The sequence below is a fragment of the Asterias rubens genome, chromosome 11, assembly GCF_902459465.1.
Source record: "Asterias rubens chromosome 11, eAstRub1.3, whole genome shotgun sequence".
NCBI lineage: Eukaryota > Metazoa > Echinodermata > Asteroidea > Forcipulatida > Asteriidae > Asterias > Asterias rubens.
The window spans coordinates 14,326,591-14,352,055 of record NC_047072.1 but is presented as its reverse complement, the minus strand read 5'-3'; the positions used below and the strand labels follow the sequence as shown (position 1 = coordinate 14,352,055).

The window sequence follows — 25,465 nt, the reverse complement described above, 5'->3', positions numbered from 1 at the left end:
TGAATCTACGTTGCATAACTAAAAGAAGGGTTCATCAAACTTGCAAAATTTCCAAAACATCACAGTTTGGCAACTGAAACCTTTCCAGTTTCTTCCAATAAGTGATTGATTGATGATGAATGTCTTTGTACAATATCTTATTGTTATAGGGAATTGGTTAATCATTAATATGTAAATGAATTTGGGTATGTCATGGCAGAGTTCTGATGGCTCAGTCATAAGGGCGTGGATCCGAATCCAGGTCCCCACATGTTTGTTCCTGGGCAAGACAATTTACTACAATATCTTTTCATCACTCATGAGTTAGCGGGTTCATGCAATCATGGTGGCTAATTCGACCTCCATGATGCCCGGGTAGAAATTGTTGATGTGGTTGTGAATAATAAGCAACCTCTGCACCCATTTTCTGCCGGTTGTGCATACTCCCAAGGAGTTGAGACTTTAGATGGTACAGAATAGATTCAATTAAAAGGTAGAAATAGTGTAAGATGCTTTGATACAATGTTTAAAAGCACCTAATAATGCATATTGTTATAATTATCATAATTACTTTGGGGAGAATTTGAACAGAATTAAAAGACAAACAATCCAATACTTTAATATGGTTTTGTGCAATTTATTTCTTATCATTTTTAAAAACTAAAATGAAAGAACTTCTGTACAACAATCTGTTCTTGTGAGTAGAGTGCGTTTGATATCTTGTAGTACTGATGTAGTATAGATTTGTCTTTGTACCTCTTGTATTATACTCTAAATATTACTAATGACTTTATAAATCAAATTAATTTCACTTCTACAGGGAATATGTAACATTGTTTATAGAAGCAGAATTTAAATCTTATCCTTGAGTTTTTTTCACAAATATGACACTTTACACATACAAGTTTTATCACACTGTGCATTTTTTTTCAAACATCCAAAATGTATTATTTTCTATGAGCACAAATGCAACGGTTTCAATCTAACTTTGTAATTTTGAACTTTCATTTCCAAGTTTTAATCTCCCTTTAATCTAACTCTAACATTCAAACTCAATCCTACTGAAATATGAAAATGTTTAACCACAAAATCAGTATACAGTAAAAACAAAATTTAAGGTCAACAAGTATCATAATCTTTTCAATTATAATTCAGTTTACAGATGATTGCCATTCAAGTGGAAAGTATTTGAAATCCTTGTTTATGTCTCTGCCCAAAAAGTCAAATGACAGCGGCTTCATACGACAACAATCTTTTCATCAGTGTGTTCACATAATATGTACATGATTTTGTGTTTGCATTATAGCCAATTTGTCCAAGTTTGAAATCAAGTTCTGAGATATTGGAATAGGTTATTAGTGATTTGGTTTAGTGAAGGTATGGTAGTGATTGGTTATGAATGTCTTTCCCCACACTCTAAGCTCCGACTTGTGATGCCACTAGCCACTTTGAAGTCTTTGCCTAAAGCGTTGTTTGACTAAAGCCCACTTTTGTGGAGCTACGCACAAAAAGTTGCTAAGCACAACAAAATTATGCTTATCAGAATTAGATTACCTGTAAAAATGCTATGTAACATCTGTGGACGAATTTCTGTGTAGTCTTGCTATGCAGAAAACTGTTATGACGAATTTTATGCTTAAGCAGCTCTATGCAAATTGGGCCAAACTTGTGCTTAGTTTACAAGTTTCCATTTCATAGTGCTGCAATTTTTAACACATGAAAAGGCATGCTAACCTTCCACATCCAATGCTTACTGTATGAAAATGAATGATGTAACAATTCAAATCCATTGTGAACGCTCAGGCTGGGTGCCTTTCTTTCTTGCTAACCTGTGAAATACTGGGCTAACACTTAAGCAATTTTTTCTGCTATAGTAAGCACAAAACTTTGCTTACCATTAAGCAGTGCTTTGAAATTGGCCCCTGGTTTAAGCCAAAGCCATTTTCTTTAAGAGAAAACATTTTATACCATTCTTCAGTTCTAACAGCATTTTAAATACTGTGTATCTAATCTGTGATAATTTTGATGTTTTGATGAAATTTTAAATAACCACCCCAGGCGTTACTTCTCTAGACATACCAATTATTTCCCTCAAAATTCAACCCTATTTAACAAAAACTATTTGTGTTGATTATTAGTATACTTTGATACCTGAGAGACTTATTGCTACACATAAAGGTATTGTGTTAGAAGAAGGTCATGACATCCATGCACTGTTTTTACACCTTGGTTTATGCCTTTAAAGTATTGCTGAAAACAGTCTAATGGTTATGTCACTCTAGACAATTTACAGGCAACCAGTTCCAGGCAATCGCAAAGAAGAGAATTCATTGACTTGTTCACATTATTCTTGGGGATTGTAAGACATTGTTTAAAAAAATACCCATGTGCTACCAAAGTGTTCCTGTAGCATGCACTGTAGTTGGTTGCCTCCAAGTTGCCTGTAAAAGTTGCCTCATGTAACGAATACATGTAACAAAAGAAACGTGGTAAGAAGTTTGTGTATCAAAAAGCCTTCAATAACTGATCTAAATCATAAAATAATGTACCTCCCTTGAAATATTACTGATTTTTAAGACAGTTTGTTCACTTTACAAGATGGAGCACAGTGTACTGAGGAGCATAGCTAAGATGGTAACCACACACGGTGCTGCTTTCATCACCCCTCTGCTTGCCGAACCAGGAAGTTCAACTTCAAAGGTGAACTTCACAGGGTTGGTGTTCGCCATCATCCATTCCTTACCCTCTGGAGAGAGTCCTTCTCTGGGTCCTATCTCATCACGGACCCTTTGATTATACTCGTTGTACCATTGCAACTGGTGAAATAGAGAATATTTGATAAGGTTTTTTTCTATAAGTAAATCAAAATAATCCAGATGTGGAGCAACATTCAAAAACTTCTTATGAAACAATGCTTACAACTGTTTTCTTTTCATTTTTAACTTTGAAATCAACTGTGCATACTATTTTCTACATAAGTGTTGTGATATTTTTCTCTTACCTGTTTGTTGTTGAACAAAGTGAAGTCGATGAGTTTTTCTTCAAATGGCACAAGGGAGATCATCTTGAAAGTCATGTAGTTGTAGTTATTGAAGTCATGCTGAGATAAAATTAATCGAAATCATAATCAATGTTGGGTTTCTTTCGTTATAGGTTGAACAACCAGATTCCTCACATGCTCTCAGTATTTACGCTCAAAGCGCTCAGGGACAACTTGAAGTAAGTACCTTGCAATTTCTTCAACACCTATAGCATATACAGGCATGCAGCTTTTCAACTTTTCAACTTTTGGTACTTGAAACTGTTAAAGGAATGCTCAGGGTCAAATGTACAGGGGTAGTAATGTGCTTTGATACAATGTTTTAAAGTGCCTTATAAATGCCTTATAATCTAGTTTTGTTTTGTTATCCTAAAAGAAAATGCTCAAAAGCTGGCTCTGTGAGATAATGATTTCTTGAGTTGTCTCTTACCTCAACCGTTGCTGGAATACTTCTCATAACATTCTCAATACGTATTCCAAAAGAGCCATCCTCGTAATATCCAGGCTCTGTCAAATAATACAAACAATGATTATATTGATTTAACATTTAGAAAGAGTTCAGAAAGTTGTTCAAGTTTAGGTGTATCATTAGCACGAACCACATGCATGGTTGAATCATTTGGGAATAGTAACTGAGGATTGTGTTCTTGTCAAAAAGTTTTGTCAAAATTTGTTTTTTTTTAAGAAATGTGTATAAGTTCGTTCAAAGAAAGTTAGATTGCTTGCTTGCATTCAACCAATGCTATACCTTACCCAAAATCCAAATTGACAAAAGATTTGTAATATGTAAAACAAAAAAAGCTGCTATTTAGCACATTATAATTAAATTTTTGTTGGGGGTGGGGGTATTTCACCCATAAATTTTGATACTTTCCTCAGTATAATAGCAAATTCTAGTGTTTCTAAATTATTTTTCAAATTGAATTAGTTCGTTTTAAGACCGATGTTTTAATAATTTTTTTGAGAAAACTTTATTTGTGGGGAGTTTAAACCTTAGTGCCAAGTAGTTTCACATGAAGAAAGTCTCAATATTGTAGAATGTAGTTTTATAATTTATAATTTTAACAATTTTGACCTGTCACTCTGAACCCACACAAAGTCACAACCCTATCTTTATTAAGTTTGACTTGATGGTACAGTGTCTTTTCCCCACATGAGATAATTGGGAGGGGTTAAATTATTGTCATTTAAAAGCTATTGAACTGGCGATCTTGAAAATGTCAAAAGTTTAACATTTTAAACTTTGTCTGGGTTTCATGGTGACAGGTCAGAATTGACAAACAAAATGCAAAACCACCAATCGTCGATTATTTGAGCATGTTTAAGATGTTTAAGCATGTGGTATAGCGAGCAAAGCAGTTATTTCAAACAATGCATGGTGTTAGGTTAATGAATGAAGTGCAAGAATGACTGCAATGCATGACGTGTAAGAAATGATCATAGAAAATTCTATGATTCAAAAATTCTAGTTTGTGAAATGACAGAAGTTACCAAATAAAGGACAGTTTTCGTCATGCTATCAATAGAGTGTTAGATGCTCTAAACAAACCTGTATCATGTTGTCTCACGTTATTTAAAAAAAAAAAGAACAGAATTTTAATTAATGTTTTCCAGATTTTGTGGAGTTCAAAAACATAGAAAAGGATTTCTGTTTAAACATAACACATGTCTTTAAGAATGATAGGTATATCATTTTTTAATTTATTTCGAAATTCTTTTATTTCTTCTTGTAGAGGCAACATTATTTCCACCATTGGGGATTCAAGAGTTCATTAGTGGTGTTGATCATGAAGTTAATACATCCCACAACTTGCCTTACTTTAAGCAAACAAATCATTGCTTTGGAATGAGTTCATTTATCATGCCCGATGTATCATGCCCGATGTGTCGCAAGAGGGTGTCCCCTAAATATTGAGGAAGTACCCCTCTAAATTCTTCTAAAGAATGACTGAGATTCTCAGAACACAATGAAGACACAATAGACCGTTATCATGCTGCCTCCATCTTGGTCATGTACCTCGTATCGTATAACAATAATGAATGCTTTAAATAGGAGCCAGACTATTAATTTGTGTTATTCCAACCTCGGCTTGTTAACAATGATACCAAGGGGGGGGGGGGAGTTCAAGATGGCTGAACCATGATATAGGTCTATATAGGGGTACACCATGACACATATCACGCACCAAATTTGAGTTTTGCTTACCTGTTGAGTGTGCTGCCTAAAAAATCTTGTTTATCTCACACACTTCTGTGTCCTGCCTTTGAGGAATGATTTTTCTGTTCCTCCCTCAACCCATAAGACTCATCCCATGATCTTTCATTGGCTAACAAATATCATAAAGTAAACATTCAAACGAAGAAAAGAACAGCACAAAACGTTATTGTTCTATTTTAATTTTATTAATGCGTGTAATCCTCGTTCTGTGTTTTTATTATGTCTGATGGTTTGCACAACTGAAGCATGTTTAAATAACTTGAAAAAAACCTGAAGTTTAAGAATGTTGTATTCTTGAAAGGTTGAAATTCATTAGTTTCAGTGAATCTCGCTGTGTGTGGTAAATATTGGCAGTTTAGTTCTTGGTCCTACAAGAGAGGGCCATAGATTGGTTGTTGTGCTAATTCATTGGCAAATATCAAGAAAGTAACAATTATAAAAATCACATGTGAAAGTCTCAGCTGAATAAAGTGTCTATACTTGTTGAGTATACAGCAACAAAAAACTGTTAGGGTATTTCCAAAAGAACGTTTTAGAGAGGTGACAGTGACCAACTGATCTCCGGCCTCGGTATTCGTGAACAGAAACCAACCCTCAGAAACCTGAGATGTCATCATGAAGGGATCTCTTTTTAGATTCAAATGTTTAAATTGATTTCTAAGAACGGAGGCAAATCAGACAAACTAATTTCACTGGTTGCTTTATACTGTGTTTATAAGTAAGCTTTTAGATAGAAACTGTTTTCCCCCGGGGTCATTACTATTATGTATGACCCTACCTTTAAATGAGTGATTTTGGTGTGGGATATGTATATGTATTTCATAGCTGTTGATCAATCAACAACAAGGGTTCTTGCTGACTGGATAACAATCATGATTGTTGAACTTGTAAAATTGTGATTTTTGCAAACATTAATGCCCGATACTTTCCACAGTAAAATGACATCATGTTTTGTCAAGTTGACTTTCAATGTATTGATAATGGTATTGATCCATATTGACAATGTATTGATGATCATTGACATTGATGTTGGTGATAATTGATTGATTTAGGACTGAATTGAAATGACTGTATTATTATGACACATGTACCCTCAGAGATATTGATGATAGTCAAGTATAAGTTCAATAACCAAGGTCTTGAACGCCACTCTTGAAGGGGCAGAGGCAATTTGTCCTGTGGTAAGGAACTGAGGAAAAGTGGAATTGTATTCCAAAGGGCACCACAGCAAAAGCACTGAGCACCATAGCCCTATATAGGGCGCTTTCTCTGCACACAGATACATTGTAGTATAATATGAAAGTGTAAGGCCGCCAGGGCTAGCAGCACCACTGGAATTGCTGTGGGTGCTGTGCATTAGTTCACTGTACTGTATCCTCTGATTGATATCAACAAGTAACACTGTATGTAACAAAGGCAAAGTTCGTTTTTATTGTGAATTGTATATTTTACACTGTAAAGTTCAGAAGTACTGAAAATTGTCCGCTCGTTGCTCTAAATGCCCTTTTTCCCCCAACAAACTTGTTCACACTTTTGCCTATCAGACGGTGATCCTTTCATATCTTTGAGTAGACAAGTGAAAGTGATGTGAGTAATACAGACCACACTCAGAGTTTCATTATTGATCTTGTCAAGTGTTTCCAAGGGTATTTTTGGAGAAAGCAGTATTTGAACATTTTATAAATGGGTCATTACATTGAACACCCTAATGTTCAAACTTAATGAACACGTGTGTTGTAATGTAAAGGCCATCACTATCCCCCTACTACTCTTACAAATATTTTTTTGACATAATTTGAGACATTCTTAGCTCTAGTTTGTTTGTTTGTATCCATTCTTATAGATTGAACGCCCTGGTAACATCAACAGCTTGATCGAGGAACGCTTTATGGGAGTATCCAACAAAGGTAAACTCTTTGGGGATATAAATGTTGTTTAAATTTGTTGTGTTGGCTTACCGTTGGATTGGATGAAGTTTGAACGGAAAGATGACAGTGCTACAAATATTCATTGCAAAAAAGCAGAGGGAAAAAAAACACACAAAGAGAGAAAATGAAAATGAGATATAGGAAACATAGGATTCGAACTGCCTCTAGCTGCCGGGCAACCTCGGTAGTCTAGTTGGTAAGACACTGCTCTAGAATTGCAAGGGTCGTGGGTTCGAATCCCACCCGAGTAACATGCCTGTGATATTTTTTCACAGGACTCGGGAAAGTACTGAGTATACAGTGCTAACACACATCGGTGTATGGGTAAAAAAAACCAAAATTAATATTCTTTATCCCCGATGCAAATTTAACATCTATTAAAATGAGATATATTATTTGTATTGAAGAACCCGGCTTGATGGTTACTGTTGATGACCCTCTGTGACCTGCTAATAGATAAAAGAAGTTAACAAAACTTACCTTTAAGTTTGGGTCCAAGACAAATTTACTTGGGCATTTCTAGTTATGATCTGTGTTTCTGGTCTAGAAATGAGGAGCTTTACCTACTTCTATTGCTGTATCAAGCAAAAACTGCAATAGATTATGAATCGAGGCCTCAAAGAAATTTGTGATTTTTTAAATTCATTCTAAATTTTGCAAGCATGCTAAATCACAAGTGCTCTAAAAACTAAGCATTTGCAGTAGCATTGGCAGTGTGAGATGATTCAAGAATGGAGAGCACTTGGTAAATGTTTAAGAGCACGAGTTGCAGATGCATTTCAGTCTCGAGCCATACATACCATCTGATATAAAGACGTCTAAACGTATACTCTGTAATCTGTCATGAATATTTATAGGATCTGATGTGGATATTAGGTGACAAGAAAATACAGGACCAAGATTATCAATGTATGAATCCTTTCAATGCAATTTGAAAAGATCAAAAATAGAACCCTGATGGTGTTTACTGAATCATAAAGCTTTTCAGATGACACGCCTTGAACTTGAACCTTGTTACCTTTGACCTGTTAAGTTTGTATGATAGGATGGAAAAGATGAAGTGTACAATGAGGGATGCATGAGGGATTACAGTCATGAGCCAAGATGCTAAGGTTGCGTATCTAGGGAAAAAGCTCTTTTTAAACAAATTGCTTACTTTGAACTAAGGCAACCCAGTAAGGCCTCTAATTATATTTATATAGTTCTGGTTATGAAACCAGAAAGTGAATTCAATCACTGTAGCTTGCAAGCCCGAGGAAACCTGTAGGGTGCTAAATGCTGTGTAAGCCAGCAACACTGACGGTAACCCCCTACTCTTCCCTAATACTTACAGACTACCCAAAGCAGTGAATGCATTGCAACATTAGGTGTGAAAGGATTACCTGCTTTTTGTTGCAAGAGAAACTGTACATGCTTTATGATAGCCACAGCACTGCATTACACTACACTCTCAAGCCATACATACCATTTGATTCACAAACATTTAAACGTAAACTTTGTTCTCCCGGGTAGTTGGCAACATTTATGGGATCTGATGTGAAAATCAGTTGATAATTAAAATAAAAGAAACAAAAATCTACACTTGATTGTGAAGCTTTTCAGATGACACACCTTAGAGATGAACCTTGAACTGTGAACTTTGTCCTGTCAAGTTAGTGGAAGTTTTTAATACGTATAGTAGATGTGTATTGCTACGAAGAGGCTCTTTTTCGAAGAACGTCTTCATCGTGGATGTTGGCAGACTCTGTAGGTACCGTGTTTCCCATTGGTTGGCTTTTTACTGGCAGGTAGCTTCCTCTAAGGTCAAAGGTGAATATGTTTCAACAAGGAATATCCACTTTTTTGGGTAATTCAATCATTACATGCAAATGAGATTGTAAAGTAGTGGGTTGTTTGCCCTCTACTGCTCATGGATGATTAACCACACAATGTTAGCATCTTGACTCAAGACTTATTTATTAGTAATATTTTTGCTCAACTAAAATAAGTGGACTGCGTCACTTATACACCAAGCTGTCAAATAAAAACTAGGAAAATCCCAGTATGAAGAAATGCGAATGATTGATGTTACGGTTAAAAGCATCATGCATTTTGGAGGTTAATGGTTGCTCCCAGAAAGGCATAGGGAGGGGGCAGAAGGTGGGATGGGGTTCAACATACCATCAGATTGAAACATATTTGTCTGTAATGGTTTCTCTCCTTGCCTAACTCCAATCCTGATCCTGGCTGGACCTACATTAATAAACTTTATTAGTAGCGGGGAACACCTGGAGTTTCAGCACTTGATGCTATGATGAATTTTAGAGGGAATATATAGCTTTACTAATTTATTGATTGTTGACACAAGGAATTGCATCTAGATCAAACAAATAACTACCTAAGGCTGATATAACTTTCTTTGAGTAGCGGTTTGCTACCCTGGGCAGCTAGCTTTACGATACCTCAGTGCCCACTAGTAGGGATATACTGACAAATATCGCTGAGTGGCTCCTCATAGTGACTATAGCCAGCTACAAACTTTTGAGCACTTGTATGGCGCTTGTATGATTCTTAGTACACTTGTTATATGATACTGAGTACACTTGTTAAAATGCAAGTCCCATTTTAAATGAATTATGATTTTACTTTTGTCACAAGATCAACTTGAGAAGAATTGATTGGACAATGAAGTTGCCTTTTTTTGCGAGATACTATTTTGTCCCCTTGCATGTACTTGAGCGCATGCACATGTGGATCAACCACAGGCCAATTTTAAGTGTGTCATATTACCACATAAAGTGAATATACCAGGGGTAATGAGTGAGCAAGGCAAGCTGGAAAAATGTTGGGGGAAATGGTTTGGAGAGATCGTTCACCACTGGGAACGAGGTTGAATGAAAAGGTATTGTTCCACTCCATCTGTTGAATGCCACCTTTGGATGCTCGTTAGCATGATTATAGTCACTAAACATACCTGGGCAAATCATAGTAAATGTAGTGTCATATTATGAATCAGATACCCAGTTGGTCGTTACATTCTGACATCTTGGACGGTTGAAGTTTAGGGCACAAATTGTTATCTGCCAACCGCATCCCCTAGCAAGGATGGGTCTATAATCTAACTTTCTTAACTTAAGAACATCTCACTCCATGGCTTGTCCCATACATAATGAAACTTATACAAAGTAAATGATGACAACATCTTCTTCGTATTTATGATCTGAAAATGAAATCATGCGGACCTACTAAAAACGATTTGGACAAACATCAAAACAGGTTAATATGCATTGATACAAACAGATCATCAGAGTGTTGTCCATGACTCTTTTTAATTCTTTAAACATTTAAAAACAGTTTTTCTGTGTTGTATATTCACATTGTGGTTAAACACAGCTCCTGATTAATTCAAAACGGTACAAAATCTACAAAAAACCTAACCATAGGGTTAGGTGATATATCATTGCCCTGTCCCAAATATCTTGCTGCTACCCATTCTTACCACAATTCGGTTCAAGTAACATTGAAACTGACATTTTAGAGGGCTTTCTAATGCATTTGAATGATAACGTTCAATGCCTCATCCAGTCAAGTGCTAAATTTTGATCTCGAAAAAACTGAGTAAATGATGCTTTATCTGGCAAGGGATGTAAACAACAGCAACCAAAAAATTGTAAATTTTTCCTTATTCCTTGATGACATTCTGTTACACTTTATAGAAGACTTGTCCGGAGTATTCAATTGAATACTCACTCCCTGAGATCCCAATGATCAGAATCAGCAACTGCAATGGAACTTTTTTGCTCAAAATATCCAGCTGTCAAACAATCACCGTATCATCAACGCGACAAACTGCACTTTTTAGTGTGTACACAAGTACAACTTGTAATTGCGCGCATATTTATAGTGAAATTTGATACCTTTGTTTGGGAGTTCAGGTATTTTTTGCTTCTAGTTTTAGCGAGTGTGGAGTGATGCTCCCCAAGATGACATTTGAATCTGTTATACATTGAAACCATGAATTCTACATACCTTCATGGACATTGAGGAAATGCCCAATACCGTGTCCTGTTCCGTGGTTATAGTCCAATCCGCCTTGCCACAAATTGCCTCTTGCGTATGCATCAATATCCCGGCCTGATTATTTATAAAAAATATCAATGGTCACAATCATGTAGTTTTAATTTCATCAATGATGAAAAAATTCTCTTAGTTGTAGGAATTACTTCCATTTATCTCCAGGACCACATGTCACCTTTGTACTTTACTTGCAAACTTGAGAACTAACACAACTCCCCTGTACAAACAGGACCAGTTGGTACTGGAGTACATGCTTGATATCTCCCTTTTTTCTCTGGATTATTTTTTTCATTCCTGATTCCAGACATTCAACATTTTCATGTGTAAAATGAGGATTATGAGAGACTCAATAGGCTTACTACCATTGATTATTATTGCATATTGGGATTATTCCTGATATTCTAGCATAACATGGCTGATTATCGGCCGTGGATATGTCCAAGTGTTCGCTAATGGGAGACTTTGGGACACTAGGCAGCAGACTTACCGGGTAACCTTACATTGTTCACATAGTTCTGAGCATGCGCACATTACCGATAACAATGGATATTACCTAGTAATGTTGCTGCCACCAAGCATCTTAAAAGTCCCCCATTCGCGGTGAAAACATTCTAAATTTTCTCAAAAGAGAAAAACAAAGTCCTGATAATCTTGATTGAGAATGAGGAACTTACCATAAATGCCATCTCTGAACACAGCCATAACCAAGTCGATGCTTCCCAGTAGAACTCTAGTATATGCTTCCTAAAGAGAGATATTAGAAAAGCTCATTAGGGTACAATATCCTTAAGTGCACTACGGGTCTTCCATTCTCCTTTAGTTTGATAGACTTAGTCCAGTACTGCAATGCTAACTTAGCCAAACAATAAAGAGGTTGTTGTTTGATTTCAACTCAGCCAAACAATAAAGAGGTTGTTGTTTGATTTCAAGTGGATCCACACCAATATGGTTTATAATTACTCTTTGGATAGAGTATGATGAGCAAGCAGTAGTCTGCATGGATTTCAGGTAGTTGCCAGAGATGGGTTATAATTCATAGTCTATCCAGTCATTGTCGTGGTGGTCTCAATGTTGTCAAGTAAGAGTTTTGGGCTAGGCAACTTTTTTGGATGGTAAGTTGAATTTTCTACAAAACTTGAGACCAAATGTAAATAGTTATGTAGGGTAGACCAATGAAAAGCAGAATTTGGAGCATCATCCCACGGTCTAAGAGTTTTTGTACCAGTTTCACACTAAGATGTACAGTGTATGAAACAAGCTTGGAACTCTCATTATCGGAGAGTCGCAGTACTCCAGACTCCTTCCCTCCTTGTGTGTTTCTGGTTCATTCTGCAAGAACCGTCCTTGTTTCAACTCTTTGTGTGTTTACAAAGGCTTGTGAATATAATTTGTAGTGAGTCACTCACCCTCTGGAAATTGGTTGGAGTACCAAAATGAAAGGTCCTGGTGATGTCACACGTACCTTGCCTGAAATTATGGAAAGTGGAAACAGTTGCTAAATAGACTGGAAGAAAAATGTCTACTTTGTTATCAAAATGTTGTTGTTTTTGCCTTTTTTCACATTTCCAGCAAAACATTCGAGATTCAATTTACTTACAAGTATTGGCCTCCAGAATCCAACAGGAAAGTACTGCCTTTTGTTATGGCAACATCGGTTTCTGGTGTAGATCTATTAAAATAATATATAAATGTGTTGATTTTGAGATCCAGAATGGGTTACATAATCCATTGTCGTGACCTACTCCTGCAAGGAGGGAAAAATGGTACTATAGCTTAAGACAACTGAACACTATACCACTGTAAAGTATGAAAGTAATAACTTCACCTTTAAAACACAATTCTGTACTTTTATCAACTCCTTGGAGCAGTGAAGCAATTATGGCAATGAGTTACAAAGACAAATCAAAGGGAATCAGAAAAAGGTACTTACGTGTAGTGAATGATGGCACCATGTGGTCCAAACCCAGCAATGGTCCCAAAACTTAATCCTCGGTTGTCCTCAAACGCACTATTCAATTTAGGCAAAGAAAATTAAAAATCAATCAAACAAAATATAGATAAGGTGGGTAAATCACTCAAGTAAATTATAAGACTCACTCAAAAAGTAAAAAAGTAATGTGTACTTACGCTCTAAACTCAATAGCTTTCTGCATAACAATCTGCTCACTGATCACACTTTTGTCTCCTACCATTGGATCCTGCAAATTAATTTATCATAAAAGGTTGAATTTAGAAATGGCTGTTTTTAATTGCTATGCTTAATCTGAAAGTCTAGACACGAAGGCAGTGTTGTAAGATGAAATTGTACGTTATAAGTATTAGAAGATTCAGTGAGGATTGTTATTGTTTCTACAGTAGAGGGATTTGCACTGAATTGGTTACCACATAAGTTGAAATTTTCATCTGTCATCACTTCATTGTGTTTTCAATATTTGCAAATAGTCTATAAAAGTCTGATCATTTACGTGATTACAATTTCTCTTAAATAAAACATGTTTATCATCTTACCTCTAAACCGTCTATGGTTTTTTGCATCCAAGCCCCAAGATTACACAATGCGATGGAATCCATGGCCTATTCAGAAAATGTTGTAAAATATCAAAGAAGGTTCAGAGTTTGTTTGTTGTAACGATTCCTGAAACAATTTGAATGACTTATATAAATAGAACTTATCATATCCTGCATTTACATGAGATTCTTGTCTTTTAATTATCTACTATAATGTGTTTAAAGTATGGTTAGCCACATTTTCAAACAGTAAGGAAATGGCTTACTTGGTCTCACATAAGAGCTCCCTACATTGCAAAGGCTTCTTGTCTTTTAACTTTAACCTGATAAGTTTGAAATAGATGGTAACCCGCATTCACAAACCGGGAAAAATGCCTTAACTTGGTCTGATCGAGCTTCCATCATCATAAAGGCTTCTTGTCTGTAAAAGGTACTGGACCCATTTGGCAATTGCTCAAAATATATATCAACATAAAAACTGACTTGGTAACGAGCAACAGAGAGCTGTTGGTAGTACACCACATTGTGAATACAACTCCCTTTATAGTACAACAAAGCTTTTGAGAAAGAAGTAATTTCTAACTCAAATATTTGGATCTGAGAAAGACTTCAGGCCTGAAGCCTTTCTCGGGCATCTGAGAGCACACAAATTTGTGCAACAATAGTTTTATTTATTTCGTTATTAACTTGTGACTTTGATGACCAATTAAGCCCAATTTCACCGATTTGTTATTTTAGCATACATTGGTGAGAATACTGGTCTTTGAAAATTACCAAATGTGTCCATTGCCTTCAATATTACCTACTACTATACAAAGTTTTTCCGTACTCAGATCAGTTAAAGAAATGCCTTGACTAGGAATTACAAGAGCTTCCTCTATCACAAAAGCTTTTGAGGTTTCTGTTTCTAACTATGACTTCTAAGAAGTATAGAGTATGGTTATCCATTTACTCAAACCAGTAACAAAATGCCTTAATTTGATCTTACATGAGCTTCCTCCATGCCTAGAGCCTCTGTTTCACTCTTTATTGCTTTCATGAGAAGAAGTGGAGAAGCTGTTACATAACGCTTATCCTAAAACAACAAAATAATCACAAAAATACATCATGAATTTCAGTTTTGTTAGTATGGCGATTTTTTGGAGATGGGGGTAGGGAGAAATGTAGTACTTATCAAATCATAAGGTAGTCTTGAATAAATTGTTATGAACTAATAAATGGGACTTAAAATTCATGAAACACTTTAGCAAAACACAGTTTGGCTATTTTTCTTGAAATCTCAATTTTATACTTAGCTACATGTATAGTTGCAGGAGAAGGGGAGGGGCCCTCAATATATTCCTCTCACTGAAACTTACCCCAACAACATCGTAGACAGCATAACTTGCAGCATCACTAACCAGCATCTTGCCATTTATTGCAGCACTCATGGTTGCCAGGTCAGTGAAAAACATGTCATAGTCTTTGATGATGACACAAGCTGTTGATGAAATCAAACGCTAGGAAAATAAGTTGTTTTTCCCCAGACAATGACACTGGCATAACCACCAAAAGAAGGCTGGGCTTCTCCCTGCCTAAAACCCTTGCACCCTCCCCCCAATGTGATCAAATGCAGAAATGAAATGTTTGATATACTATGTATAGCCCCAAGTCTTAACACCATGCTTGCCCCCTCCTAATAGCCCCCCCCCCCCCAAAAAAAAAAAAAGAAAAAAAAAAAAAAAAAAAAAAAAATAATAATAATAATAATAATAATAATAATAATAATAATAATAAAAAAAAAAATGTGTCTGTGCCCCCTGTTCCTTTTTTAAGGAAACTGTTTTATTTATACATACTAAGGTCTTTAACAATCACAAGCTTTTTTCTCTGAAGTTAATGATATTGATATCTAGTAACTCCATTGTGGTAGTCAAAGTAATTCTGTAGTAGGGAGTCTTGATTTGGTTGTACTTACGTGATGATGTACAGGCGTTTGAAGCAGAGTCAAAATTGAGATGGGTTTTGACTTCATCTGGTACTCTCTTTGTTGATGTGCTGTCATAGAGATACAGACTGCAAGAGGCCAAACATCAGAAAAAGTAGATTTTATATTTCCATCTAAGAAGCCTACCTAAAAGCAGGGTTGTTATACTGCTTTCTTTTCACTGGATATGTACATGTATATATGAATTGTTTTGTTTACATTGTCATCTGCCTTGAACATCTCCTTAGATTGATTTGATGCATTACAATGCATTGTTATAATTAGTATTTTACTATTATCAATCAATGAAATATTCTTGAAAATAACTTGAACTTGATCCAAGATGTCATAGGAACTTACATTTGTTCTGTCATGGTTACAATGGCATAGGAGACAATCATTGGATTGTATGGGATATCATCACCACGGATGTTAAACAACCCTGAAAAAAAAACAAATGAAATAGATAAACAAAGTTGTTAGGTTACTTCATTAGAAGATAATTTGTAAAGAATAGTTTACCAATCTAGATTATTTAACACCACTCAGTGCTTCTTAATATATGTTTATAAGTAACTACCTGAGCTAGATTAGATTTCATTTGATTTACAGGAATTGAATTATATTTTTCATATAGATTTCATGCTTATACTAGATTGGTAATTATGAGAAGTGGATGAGATTATTAACCAGACTATTTGAAGATAAGATTTGAGAGAAGATCAGCTCACATCAGATTGAAGTGGATAAACCAGGGCCTAATTTCAGACAGCTGCTTAAGTGCAAAGAATTATGCTTACCTGAATAAGGTTACCATCCAAAACATCACATGTACAACCTGTAACTGGTATCCGTTTTTGCTAAGCAGAAAATTGCTGACTTCGTCTTTGTCTTGGCACCACTTCCAAAATTTTCAATTAGACTTTAAGATTTTCCAATGGAAGTGGCATTAGCAACATATAAATGGCCTTTACCTCCCAAAGATCTGGATATCATACAAAGCCTGTAGTGACTATGACACTGAATGGAGGCTGAAGGAGCTTGAGAAGAGAGCGTAGCTAAACGCCTCTGTGTCGGGAATGGCCCCTACTACTAAAAGAAAATGTTAATAAAATACAATCTTACATGCGATTTCATCAAGCTTGTTGATAACCAATCCCTCAACAGTCTCTGCTGTCATATCTTGGAGTTGTTTGCGAACACTGTCCTGCTCTGGGGCACCGTCAATGATCTTCTGCTGCCAAGTCTCACCTGGCGAAAAAAATCCCAAACAAAACAAATATTGTCATTAAAAGTCTCATACACGAATTTCCTGGTTCGTACTTACTCTCATGTGTTCGGAGAAGAAGTTAATGGTTAGGTTTATACTCGATACACAGGTCACAACAACCAGCTTGGTTTGGTGTATCAATACATATATCCTCAATCATATTTTGTAGAACTTTGTGCAAATCAGCAAGTACTGATTTTAATTTGTAACCGTAACAAGAACTTGTATTCACCACCGCTCAGGTCCCCTGTAACTCAGCTTGGTTCAAAAGCTATCACTTGAACATGTAATGTGTAATTTAAAAACAAGTTTGATTTCAATATGTTATATTTGTTTCATTTTTTTTCCTGTAGTTATCATACCTGTGTATTTGGCTGCATCTAAGACAGTGATGACAGTTTCTGAATTGTATGATGGCTGGTCATCCCAGATTTCATCAACGAGGTTTGTACTGATGGATGTCATGTTGATCATCTTAGATGGTGATTGTTCCTTGAGGGCCGCCTCATAGGCCTGAAAGTCACCTGAAGAGGAAGGGGGCAAGAAAAGGTTGGTCACTTTAAAGACACTGGACACTTCTGGTAATTGACAAAGACCAGTCTTCTCACTTGGTGTATCTCAACATATGCATAAAACTGGCTGTAACGAAGCATAAAATAAAAAAAACTCAATTTTTAAGCTCAATTTTTCGTTGAAGTTGCGAGATAACGATGAAAGAAAAAACACCCTTGTCACATGAAGTTGTGTGCTTTCAGATGCTTGATTTCGAGACCTCAAAATCTAATTCAAAGGTCTCGAAATCAAATTCGTAAAAAATTACTTCTTTCTCAAAAACTACGTCACTTCTAACAATGTTTTATACTATCAACCTCTCCCCTTTACTCGTTACTAAGTAAGGTTTTATGCTAATAATTATTTTGAGTAATTACCAATAGTGTCCACTGCCCTAAAATGTCTCAATAAAATTAATGTTATGCTTATCACTCAGCTTCGCAGCTTTGAGTAATAATTGCTGTAGACTTATAAAAGTTTTTTTTTAGCCAGCCTCATTGACCCTTGATTACAGCTAGAGATCAAGAATTTGTATTTTTCAAAAGGATTGAAAACCGGAGAACACAGAAAATAACCCCCAGGGAGTGAAGTAATGCACATCTCTAGTCACATGTCCCCAACCTGGATTCGAACCAGGGCCACAGTTGTTAGAGTCATGCATGTATCAAGTTCATTTGAAGCTGAAGATAACAGCAACAAACTGCCTTATGTTTCCGTAGTTGTTAATGGATACATAATCTTAGACAAAATATATGACTGAAAGAGAATGCAGATTCTGCATTGTAGAAACTGTTTGCAGTATCTTCATCTTTTGTTGGCGTGAATACATTTGCCCCAAATGAGGATAGAAACAGTCTGGCACTTTAAGTATGGGATTAAGTGCACAAAAATGTTGTTCCATGGAACCTGCTGTTGGAAATCCCATTCTCAATCAGAAAATAAAGAAAGTATAAAGTTCATTTGAAGTTCCTCTGAGGCCAGACTCCACTGCAGTTAGCTTTTAGGGCCACAAACCCACATTTTGAACTGTCAAAGATAAATATCAAATCAATAATAGATGTCAAATCAATAGTTTACTTTTGTATTTGTCTGCATTCAGTACTTACTGACTGACATCAGTGCAGGGTCAAATCCTACTGTATCTCCATCTGCAAGAGTTGTTGCTAAATATGCGCTTGCTGACGGGTCAGTAGATCCACCACCTGCAAAGAATTAGATTATAACGTGAACTGGAAACAAGGTTTCACACCGAAGCAGGTTTTTAGTACTACAGAATTGAATGTAAACATTAATGTACCTCAAACATTAATGTTGCTCAATTGGGGACCTTTGTTACCTTCATTGGGATAAATGTCACAATTGGGGGTAAAAATCTAACCTAATTGGGATCAATGGATGACAACAACTCAGATGATAAATTGTGGATACATTTCTTGCGAGATTCTTTACTAGGTCGCTCCAATAATAACCAATTTTTAAACCCATTTCAAACTTCCACTAACGCCCACCAAACCATCAGGATCTAGTAATGGTATACCAGGCAAGGAGGATTTGGGTAACACATCAAGCAACGGAAAATCTGGGGATGCTATTTTGATACTAAAGCAAGTTACCGATCTTCATAAGATCCCAGTTGCAGTCCATTTCTTTCTCAGCTTGGAGGAAATATCGTCCATCTGTCCACAGTTTAGCCTCGGTCATGGTCACTACGGCAAGACCTAAAATACAAAATAGTGTAAAATCAACATCGTTTGAGTATTTTGGGCCAGGCTTTGCTATTTTCAAGTATTAAAGTCCTATTCTGAAATGGTTTATAATTCAGATAAAATGCTTTTTTTGCACTGTTTGTTTTGGGTGTATACAGACAAATTAACCCAAACCCAATATTCCCAATAGTGTCATATGAATGTGTTTATTAGCATATATCTCGAAATGGCTTATTGTAAAGTGTGACTGTTGAGCTGCTTGATTTTGTCATCCTTTCAAACAATATAAACAAAATGACACAGGAAGAGAAAGAAGATGGTTCCCATTTAATCAACTATATTTATGAAATATTATTGTCATAATTGGCAGGGAATATGATGAAATGGTCGTATATCTTTCAGTATCGAAATAAGTGGTCAAGCCTGGCCCCTCCCCCACTCATGAAAACAATCTGATTTAAAGTTATTTCTTTTTGTCTAAAACTTTAAACATTAGGGTCTATATTCGTGTCTTGATTTTTTTCTGAGAGGAGACAAATATGTATGAGGATAACGAAAGAAAACTTGTAATTATTTAAATATAGGAAACATCTTTTGAAAAAAATACAAAAAGCAAACCTCAAACAATATAGAAAAGGAAGCAAAGTGTTTAGAAATGACTTAGTTGGAGGTTCTTGATTCTCTCACCTGCCGAGCCTTTCAAACCGCAGATAAACGCTCGTCTCATGTCACGTGCAGCCACGTACTCACTCTAAAATAAACCAACCAGATACATCGGGACCTATTACGATTATACAGGTTATGTTAAAGCATTTTTTGTGTATAACTTTTTACTATATTGACCCGAATTCGTTAAAACCAACGAGCGTTTATTAATTTATTTGGCATATCCAACCGTAGTTGTCTCATAAACACGGAGCTTAATGGGATATACGTTTGATAATCACTCTAATTGAAATAAGTGGCACTGAAAACTTTGTTCGAAAAGTACATCTCAGCTTTCGATAGAATGAAGCATTTTAAAGGCAATGGACACTATTGGTAATTGCTCAAAACAATTATTAGCATAAAACCTTTCTTGGTGACGAGTAATGGGGAGAGATTGATGGCATAAAACATTGTGAGAAACGGCTCCCTCTGAAGTGCCATAGTTTTCGAGAAAGAAGCAATTTTCCACGAATTTGATTTCGAGACCTCAGATTTAGAACTTGAGGTCTCGAAATCAACCATCCAAACGTACACAACTTCGTGTGACAAGGGTGTTTTTTTCTTTCATTATTATCTCGTAAGTTCGATGACCGATTGAGCTCAAATCTTCACAGGTTTGTTATTTTATGCATATGTTGAGATACACCAACTGTGAAGGCTAGTCTTTGACAATTACCAATAGTGTCCACTGCCTTTAAGAATCATTTCACTTCGAAGTAATTTAGTTATGGAAAAATATATCAGTTCGTGTCCCAAAAATCTGAATCTTGGAAACGTTACTAGATGAGATACTAGATGAGATACATTTCTCATATTGTGTATTTCAGTAAACGAATATTCTTCCTCTATGGATAAAGGGTAAACCTCTCCAGACCTTTAGCGATATCTCAAAAAAAAAATCTAACACGTTCTGAAATGTTCACAAGGTACACGATAATAAGGATTACAACCGGCTTAAAAAATAAAGATACCTTGCTTATAAACAGGACCATTAATTTTATTTAAGGAAAATTACTTATCTTAAACTTACGATCTCTGATCCAATGTTCCGCTGTACTTACCCCATGTGCGTCTTCTGATGGGATGATATAAGCAGCAATGTTATTATCAGCCATTTGATTGCGAAGAGCAGAAAGCCTGGCTGAAGTATCGGTGACCGTAGGGGGGTAAAACTATAGAGTCAAATCAATACGAACTATATCGGTTAAAATTGTTAGGTTTGTGGGGTTTATTTTGATATTCATTTTATGCCGAGGGTTGTTGTTTTGTTTAGCTTTACTCTTATTTGTTAACACTTTACATGAAATAACGCTATTTTTGTATTACACGTTTGTTAAATATTGACTTTTTAGTACTTCAAATTCTGCATGAATACTTCCAAATGAAGTTACTTGTTGAGTTTGTAATGTTGTGTCCTTGCAGGGTGTGAACCTGCTACGAATTATGCGACTCTATACAAAAAACACGTTTGCCTTTGTTTTGTCAATGCATTCTGTTCCATTTAAAAGCCGTACTACTGAGTCGCGACAACAACGTTACACGTAGTAAAACTACGGTGCGAAAGTAGCAAAGTCGTGTAACTGATTAGACTTTTGTATACATTGGTTGTTGGATGTTCTGATCGATCCAAAATAAGCGAACACTTTCCTTCTTATTCATGTTTTACAAATTACAATAATCTATGCAGGTCTGATGATACTAAAGCCGGCCTCAGGTCGACCTTTAGTCAACAAAAAACAGTCGGCGACTGACTCTTCAGGATCACACTGCGCCTGAGCCAAGACCATCGGGAACTTTTCAGTCAGCGATTATTTACGACCTGAGCGTAACTGCGATGATTTTAAGACAATCTGAAAGAGTCGCCGCTCGAAAAAAAAACAATTAACAGTCGCAAGAGTAGAACAATTTCAATTTGTACGACGTGATCCCGACGGTCGGGAACCAATCGCAGGCGCCAATTTCTCAGTTGTTGTGACCTGAGAATATTAAAGGAACACGTTGACTTGGATCGGTCGAGTTGGTCTTTGAAAAGCGTTTGAAACCGTTTGTTTTGAAATGCATATGGCTAGAAGTAGAATATACAAATCCACACAAACATGCCTCGGAATTTCACGGTTTACGTCGCAAAGAAACACGGTCAGGCCATTTATGGGAGTCAAAAAATTGACTCCCATAAATGGCAAAAACAATTAATTGACTCCCATAAATGGCCGACCGTGTTAGTCGACGATGTAAAAGGAAAACCACGCAATTTCAAGATCATTGTATTCTACTTTTACAACATCTTTCTAACCATATGCATTTGATAACAAACGGTTACAAACTCTTTTTATAGACCAACTCGTCCGAACCAACAACACGTCCTTTAATTTTGTCTGCGCGTTGCTGACGGTTTGTTGCGGACGCAAGAACATCGTAGGTCGACCTGAGACCGGCTTGCAACGAAGGCGATTGCCCCCATGCCCTGTTGCCTTGGTGCCCTCTAACTCCTCATTATAGTGTGCACTTTACCGATGAGAAAATGCCTTGGTGTCCTTTGCCCTTTTAAAAACGAAGCATCAGGCATGTCTGATGTGTACAAAATAAATAAAGTAATGACTGAAAATTTAAAAGGCCATGCGTTATTAATTTTGCTTTATACTTACCGGTGGATCTATTGCACAATTTCGCACATCCTCTGACATCGCCTGACGCTTGCCGCGATCGTGTACACCACATATCGGCGGGCAGCGTGGCCTAGCAGCTGGCTTATCATCCCTAAGCGAAGCAATGGGATCGGCAGTTACATCCAACAATCCTGAAAACGAGATAGTACAAAAACACAGTGAACCATAAAGACTGGATCTAAATAATGCACGGGGTCTTTAAGGTCAGGGATTACGTTTGGTACACAGCAGCTTTCGATAGCATTTTGAGAAGCATTTCAATTCAAAGTGGATGTGTTTATAATAATAGTAATAATATGGATTTATAACGCGCACTTCTCCAGAAAACCGATCAAGGCGCCTACACAAAATGAAAACATTATACAACAGTAAATCAAGAAAAAAACATAGTTTAACTTATGCAGAAAGATATCAGTGTTTATGCCTCCAAATTTTGAATCTGAGAAGCGGACAGTCGGTCTCTCTATTATTCGACGATATCTGATAAAGGTAAACACGTTATGAAATGTTCACAATCCATGTTAATTTTATTGTATTCGTCAATAAACAACCGAACGGTCAAAACCAAAGGTATTACTTGCCTTTAGGTGACAACTCTTTAGCTTTGATATGATGTCCTTGACACTTGAGTGCATTCGGAAAATCCCCTTTTTTAGTAATGAGTTAATTTTTGTCAAGGCGCGGTGCATACCGTGATTCAGCTGTTTTGTAGATTTTGGTGCATAACCCGGACCTGGGTCTTGAAAACACATTGGGAAAAGAGCTGTAATTCCATTCAACCGTTCCCACACAGGTTTTTTTTCACAGAATCCGGGTCAACTATTTCATCTTATTCTGATTACAAGTTCTATTAGTAAGAGATGATTTATTTCCAGGAGACGCCCGTGAACATCTTAAGAATTCCCCCTTAAATGAACTCGTCTAACCCTGGGGCATGTTTAGCTTCCAGTAAACCTGTGAGGAGTTTAAACCTCGAAAGGGAAAATCATGGGTGCGCCATTCTCAACGTCTGTGTACTTTCTGTGGAATGTAAAACAATATTCCAAACCACGGTGCTTTCGTTGCCTTTTCACACGCGTGTAAAGCAATATTTGATTTCGAAAAAAAGCACCGCATTCTCTTTCAAAACAGAGATTCGTCTTACGTTGACTTTTTGGGAATTTGAAGCAAGTCGTTTTTACATGAGATTTAAATCAAAAGAAGTCGGCCCCACCAAATCATTTAACGACCAATGTGAGTATTTACCTGGTATTTACCTGGTACTATGAAAATGTCTACCATGACTAGAGTATAAGGACAGAGATCTATTTATTGCCTGCTACTATTTCACCACAGGAGATAATGTACTATGAACATGTCTACCATGTCTAGAGTATAAGGACAGAGATCTATTTATTGCCTGGTACTATTTCACCACAGGAGATAATGTCTACCACGACAGTATTTTTAGTATATACCCTCTCACTAAATCTTGCGCGGAAACACCTTCTTTAAAATAATCATTGCTTCAATACACTACGTAATAATAAATTAGTGAGGGGACCAACAACGTCTGATTTTGGTGTACGGTGTACACGCCCCTTACCGTTACTCTCTTTAAACATACGTTGCTTTGTTCACTAATCTATAAACAATAACAACTTACCTGCCGTGAGCATAAAGCCAAACACCAACACAATTCGCAACATTTTAAAAGTCTTTCTACCCGATTTGTGAATCAAAATCAATGTCTTGGAAGAGAAACTGCAGAGTTGCTGTAAAACACTGCCTTCTGTGTGCCCTTGTTATGAGCACTGGTGGCTTAGTATAAGACCTCCCACTATTTTGTCCCCAATACTGTTTGGTAACGTGATTGTATTATTGGAGGCTGTGTGAGATGTGGGGGAAATATCAATATTTGTGAACCTTATCGAAAGTCAACATATTTGATATTCAAAATGTTTAAGGGTGTCATTTTCTAAGCTTTGGCTTCGAATTCAAGCATTTGTCTTTTATTTTCCTTTCGAGACAAACTAATGTACGACTTGTTCGTTAAAAAGTCTAGTTTGAGCAAATTTTCTCTCGGAGCACAATTAGACGTGTCCATTGTTGTTTTGGTGCTTGTTTAATTCTTGAGGTAGATTAAGCTAGATTGAAAGCGCATTTTCACCAGGAAAACGATAAAACAATACGTGACTTGCAAACATGTTTTTGTAACACAGTTCACAATCTGTAAAAGTTTAAGTAGCACGGATGTTATACATATCTTTGTAATCAAATACGGTATTTATTCTGATGGGGCAACCAGACTTGACACGCACCGTGTAAAGATGGAATATAAGACCCGTAATATTTCGGGTCAAGGTTTTCATCTCTAAAAATGCAATAACCGAAGATTGTCACGGCCTCTAGACGGATATCCAGCTGTTCCTTTAATCTAAACCAGCCCTGGGACGTCAAAGGTCATTGGAAAGGTCTCAGACTGACTGTTTCTTTGTTGTTGTTGTTGTTGTTGTTGTTGTTGTTGTTGTTGTTGTTGTTGTTGTTGTTGTTGTTGTTGTTGTTGTTGTTGTTGTTGTTGTTGTGTTTGTTTTTGTTGTTGCTGTTGTTGTTGTTTTGTCGTTGTTGTTGTTGTTTTTACTTTTGTTGTTGTTGCCTGGGGCTTCTAAGCCAAAGTCGCAGTGTATTTGGGCCCCAGTTATAAGTGGACCGTAGGGGCTGCTTGCCATTGGTGGAACCCTATAGGTTGGCACCACGACCACACAATGCTGATAATGATAAACACTTGAAAATCGTGCAGCCAGTGAATTTGTCATTAGAAATCGGTTCTCCTGCCAAGTTTATGTTCAGCAGATACATTGTGGCAAGTGCTTTGATTAAGATCTCCTA

At 36.5% G+C, this 25,465-nt stretch overlaps 1 protein-coding gene across 2 annotated transcripts; it reads right to left on the bottom strand.

Moving 5' to 3' along the window:
* Window positions 1-592: 592 nt before the first annotated feature.
* On the bottom strand, window positions 593-24,385 carry LOC117296345 (xaa-Pro aminopeptidase 1-like). 2 transcript variants are annotated; one of them, XM_033779218.1, is made up of 23 exons: window positions 24,243-24,385; window positions 22,577-22,728; window positions 20,993-21,103; window positions 19,911-19,974; window positions 19,131-19,235; window positions 18,624-18,719; window positions 17,328-17,489; window positions 16,821-16,946; window positions 16,056-16,137; window positions 15,687-15,784; window positions 15,088-15,209; window positions 14,718-14,804; window positions 13,730-13,795; window positions 13,349-13,419; window positions 13,152-13,229; window positions 12,819-12,890; window positions 12,628-12,688; window positions 11,896-11,965; window positions 11,174-11,278; window positions 9,326-9,397; window positions 3,450-3,526; window positions 2,981-3,079; window positions 593-2,795 (listed from the first exon to the last, which is right to left on the bottom strand). In XM_033779218.1, the coding sequence occupies exons 1-23, from the start codon at window positions 24,283-24,285 to the stop codon at window positions 2,571-2,573; spliced, it is 2,244 nt and encodes a 747-aa protein (XP_033635109.1). In that variant the 5' UTR covers window positions 24,286-24,385; the 3' UTR covers window positions 593-2,570. The 2 variants fall into 2 exon arrangements, with proteins under 2 accessions (XP_033635109.1, XP_033635110.1); XM_033779219.1 differs by lacking the exon at window positions 9,326-9,397 and adding an exon at window positions 8,631-8,696.
* Window positions 24,386-25,465: the final 1,080 nt, after the last annotated feature.